Genomic DNA, 4,663 nt, shown 5'->3' on the forward strand with positions numbered 1-4,663 from the left:
AAAATCAACATTCATTTCATTTCAAAAATAAGGTGTTTTTGAAAAATTTCCAAAAAATTCTTAACAAAACACAACAAGAGGTAGGCCCAAAGTAACATGGTGCAAAATACTGAACAGTCTAATGTGAGAAATGGCACTGTCTGTCTCCCATCAGCTGCCGAAACCGTGGCACAAAAGGTGTGGTTGCCAGACGGAGACACTGGCCTAAATGTTCATTAGTCAAGCTGCTGCGGTATGAGTTCTTTACAGCATTCATTGCTGAGAATGCAGACTCACACCGATAGGTCGACCCAAACATGGTAAGAACACAGATGGCTACTTTCTGCAGATTGGGGAAATTTTCAGCTGTGACCATTTTAGTCCAAAATGTAACTGTCACAGTACACTTCCTGCAAAGTCACATTTTCCTGTAAGTCAATGAGTTCAGTCTGCAGAGATGCCATGCTTGCCCATGGGAAGATGCTCTTGGTTTCTTTTGAAAACTCCTCAACATTCTTGACCAGGAATGGAGATGGAATGCAGAGCAGCACTTGTCTGCCTACACTGAACCCCTCAAAGCACATCCTGAAATTTTCAGCTAGCTTCTCCAAAAAGGAAAGATGGTGACGATGGTGATTGCCATTAGTCTGCTGGAGAAGAGTTGGAAAGTGGATATGTGGCCCTGTGATGTCACCCTTAAAGATCTCCAGCCGCCTTTCAAAGGAGCGTACGGCTGCCATCAGATCACACACTGTGTTGCCTTGGCCCTGGAGCTTCAGATTCAGTTCATTTAGATGAGATGTTATGTCCAATAAAAAGGCCACAAGCTCCATGCTGTCATCATCCCTCAAAAAATCCAAGTAATGCCTGGCTTTGACATTCTTCTGCTGGGACAAAAACATCTCCAAATCTTTCCTGATGGCCCAAAACCTTTCCAAGACTCTTCCCTTACTCAGCCACCTAACATTGTTATGGAGGAGTAAGTCGTCATAAGCAGCATTTACCTGATAAAAGAAAAAAAGAAAAATAATACATTTTTTAATCAATAATACAAGAAAAATACATGATCTTTGTGAACACAAACACCTTTGTAAATTCTGTAAGTCTGTTGTATGTAGATTTTGATGACAACCTTTAATACTTCCAAATGCATATAATTACATTATCTCCTACATTTTATTCACAATTAAAAATGATTATATAAATAAAAAACATTTGTGAAATAAGGGTTGACTTAATATCAATCAGTGGGGACATATTCAGCATTTCCTGCATTAATTATGCCTTAGTTTCCCATTGATAAAAAGTGTTAAAGATTTAAATGCTTTGGCTCTGAAGCAATGTGTGTGTGTGTGTGTGTGTGTGTGTGTGTGTGTGTGTGTGTGTGTGTGTGTGTGTGTGTGTGTATGTGTGTGATCATCACTTAATAATCCCCTATTGACCCACACACACAAAAACACAGTAGAAAAAGTCAAAATAATTCTCACCTCAGTCAGGAATGCCCGCAGAAGACGGTGCTGAAGGGCAGAGGATGCTCTCAGGTAGTTCACAAGCTTCATAATAGTTTCCATGACGTCTGAATATTCTTTTCCAAGGCTAGCACACAGCACGGACTGGTGTATAATACAGTGGTATGTCAGCAGGTCGGAGTGCTCCTCTTTCAGACGTTGAACAGCTCCCTTCTCCTTCCCTATCATGGCTGGAGCACCATCAGTAGTGATGGACACAATATTCTTGACATCAATTCCCCGTTCATTAAGCATCTGCATGATAGCTTCATAGATGTCCTCTCCTCTAGTGTGACAGAGTGGAGTAAGGCCCAGTAAGTCTTCACAGAATGTCCCCTTTGCCTTGCTGAAGTATCTGACAAACACACATAGCTGGGCTTGGTCTGTGCAGTCTGTTGACTCATCCACCGCAAGTGAAAGGCAGGGTGCATCTTTGATATCATCAGTTAACTGATTAATTAAGTCATGGGCAAGTATCTCTGTCCTCCTGGTTGAAGTGTCATTGGACAGTGGGATTTTCTTTAATTTATCTGACATCTCCTGTCTCTCCTTTCCTCAAACAAAGCATCTGCTATCTCCACTAAACACTCCTTAACTATCTCTGCATCAGAGAACGGCTTCTTGTTTTTGCCAAGTACCCAGGCCACTCGGAAAGATGCTTCTGTAGCTCTCTCTTGCTGTGTCACAGCTCTCACAAGCAACTTATTTGTTGATTCATATGATGACTTTAGCTGTTGTAGTTTTGCTGTCCTTACCTCTGTATTTTGTGGATATTGCTGTTCAAAATGTTTGTGTTTTGTTTCAGTAATGTCGTTTGACATTTCCACTCTTCACAACTCCAACGGTCTCATTACAAATTAAACAGAATGGCTTCGTGCTGGATTGGGGCAAAATGAACGATACCTCTCGGTCCAATCATCTTTAAAAATTCTGTTTTCTCCGTCAACTTTTCTTTTCTTGGACGATGCCATCCTCCACACCCATTCAAACGCTTACTGCGGTGAACTTGAAGTGTCGCGTCGCACCGACTACGTCAAAAATCAACGCTCACTGGATGTCATGGCAACTAAATCACGGAGGAAAACTTTAAATATCTCGCCTCGCTTTAATTTTGGACCATCTCACAAAAGACATGTGATTTTACAAATGATTTTAACATGCGTTTATCAAAGTAGAAATCCACACTTTTAATCCATTATACACAATTAGTGCTCTTGAAATACGAAAAGCAGGCCGGTCCGGATTGAATTCCCTCCGGGTCCGGATCCGGACCGGAGTCCGGACTTTGAGAAGTACTGACCTAGACGTTCCCCATCTGTCACTCACTCGACATTGTTTCGATTGTAGTGACACTAGGGGTCCCTTTAAATAACGGCACTTACACTGAACCTTGTTATGTGATCTGCTGATGCCGGTGCAAGCAAGCTGTTGCGTGCCAAAGGAGCAGGAGCATTAGACTACACGTAACCTTCCCCAACGCCCCACTAAGACGTCATATTGTTTTAATTAGGTTCCCGGTATCCGATCAAGGATTTCCCTTGAGGAGTGGGACCAAGCGACGTGACAAGCATGGGAGCAGGCCTCGCCAGCTGCAATATTTTCTCTCTCTACGTTTCTCCTCATAGAGTGTTAGATGCGGCTGGGGCCATCTAGCTATAACACGCATCGGGGAAGGTGTTCTTTTCCAGTCCTATTCTTTCAGGGGGGAAAGACCCCGCAGACACCACATCTTGCCCAGGCTGAGGAGGTGAATATGTGGCAAATACATCACATGGGCCTGTGACGCCACACATGGAAATGGCGTGGCGGTAGGTCCTGCCTAATGAGGGAGGAGCTCTACAAACATGGCGACCAGGGCAAAGGGGAATGCCCAAGGGAGATGCAAGTCTGCCTGACAGGGGGACTGTATTGCAGAAAATAAATCACAGGGGGTTACCACGATTACCAGCACCTATGGAGCACCTATTTCAGTACAGAGTAATTAGTACCCGTAGTGGGTCTGGTCATGAATTCCTCCATTGAATTGGAGGCCAGAGGGCTGGGGAGGAAGCACATCAAGGGAGTGTGAGTTTGTGGGCTCACCTGGTAGTAAAAGCACATGTGTTTACCTCAGTGGAGGGCAAAGCGCTGGCGCAAGCAGTATACCCAGTCGGTGGTTCCGTGTTACAGAGTTCTACATTCTTGGACCTGACAAAACACGGGACGAAACCTACTCAACCCAGAGATTGTAGAATCTTGCAAAGGTATTGGGTGTTGCCCAGCCTGCTGCTCTGTAGATGTCTGCTAAGGAGGTGCCGTTGGTCATTGCCCACGAGGATGCCACACTCCTTGATGAGTGTGCTGGAACCCGCAAAGGGGCGGGCACGGCCTGGGTCCGATAGGTAAATGCGATGGCATCAAATACCCAGTGGGCGAGCCTCTGTTTGGAGACAGTTTTCCCTTTCTGCTGTCTGCCAAAGCAAACAAAGAGCTGCTCAGAGAGTCTAAAGCTCTTTGTGCGGTCCAAATAGGTAAGCAAAGAACATACCAGACACAGCAATGATAAGGCTGGGTCTGCCTCCTCCCGGGGTAGTGCTTGCAGGTTCACTACCTGGTCCCTAAAAGGGGTCGTAGGAACCTTGGGCACATAGCCTGGTCAAGGTCTTAAGGTACTCCAGGTAACTGACAGACAATGCTTGCAGGTCTCCAACCCTCTTGATGGAAGCAAGCACACTCAGGAGGGCTGTCTTCTGAGAGAGGACACTTAGCTCGACTGACTCTAGCGGCTTGAAGGGGGCTCTCTGAAGGCCCGTAAGGACTACAGGGGAACTATGAGGGGAACAGGCATGGCCTGGGAGGATTCAACCTCCGGACGCCTCTTAGAAACCTGATAATCAAGTCATGCTTCCCTAGGGACTTACCGTCCACTGCATCATGGTGGGCTGCTATAGCGGCTACATCACCTTTAAGGTGGAGTGGGACAGCTTTTCCTGCAGGAATGAGAGCACTGACTCGACTGCGCACCTCTGTGGGTCTTCAGATCGGGATAAACACCAATTTGCGAACAGTTCCACTTTGGCTTGGTTGATCGTGTCTATGACAGCCGGTGGTAGACCACATAGATCTTCCACATCCCATACAGGGGCCAGATGTGGAGGTTCCAAAGAAGGTCTTTCCTCAGGGAAATTTGCCAGGGA

At 45.7% G+C, this 4,663-nt stretch overlaps 1 protein-coding gene across 1 annotated transcript; it reads right to left on the bottom strand.

The window, feature by feature from the left end:
- Positions 1–356: 356 nt before the first annotated feature.
- Positions 357–2,024, bottom strand: LOC127652998 (protein FAM200A-like). Its single transcript, XM_052139468.1, has 2 exons — positions 1,467–2,024; positions 357–983 (listed from the first exon to the last, which is right to left on the bottom strand). Exons 1-2 carry the CDS (start codon positions 2,022–2,024, stop codon positions 357–359), a joined length of 1,185 nt encoding a protein of 394 aa, XP_051995428.1.
- Positions 2,025–4,663: the final 2,639 nt, after the last annotated feature.

Source organism: Xyrauchen texanus, chromosome 12, assembly GCF_025860055.1.
Source record: "Xyrauchen texanus isolate HMW12.3.18 chromosome 12, RBS_HiC_50CHRs, whole genome shotgun sequence".
NCBI lineage: Eukaryota > Metazoa > Chordata > Actinopteri > Cypriniformes > Catostomidae > Xyrauchen > Xyrauchen texanus.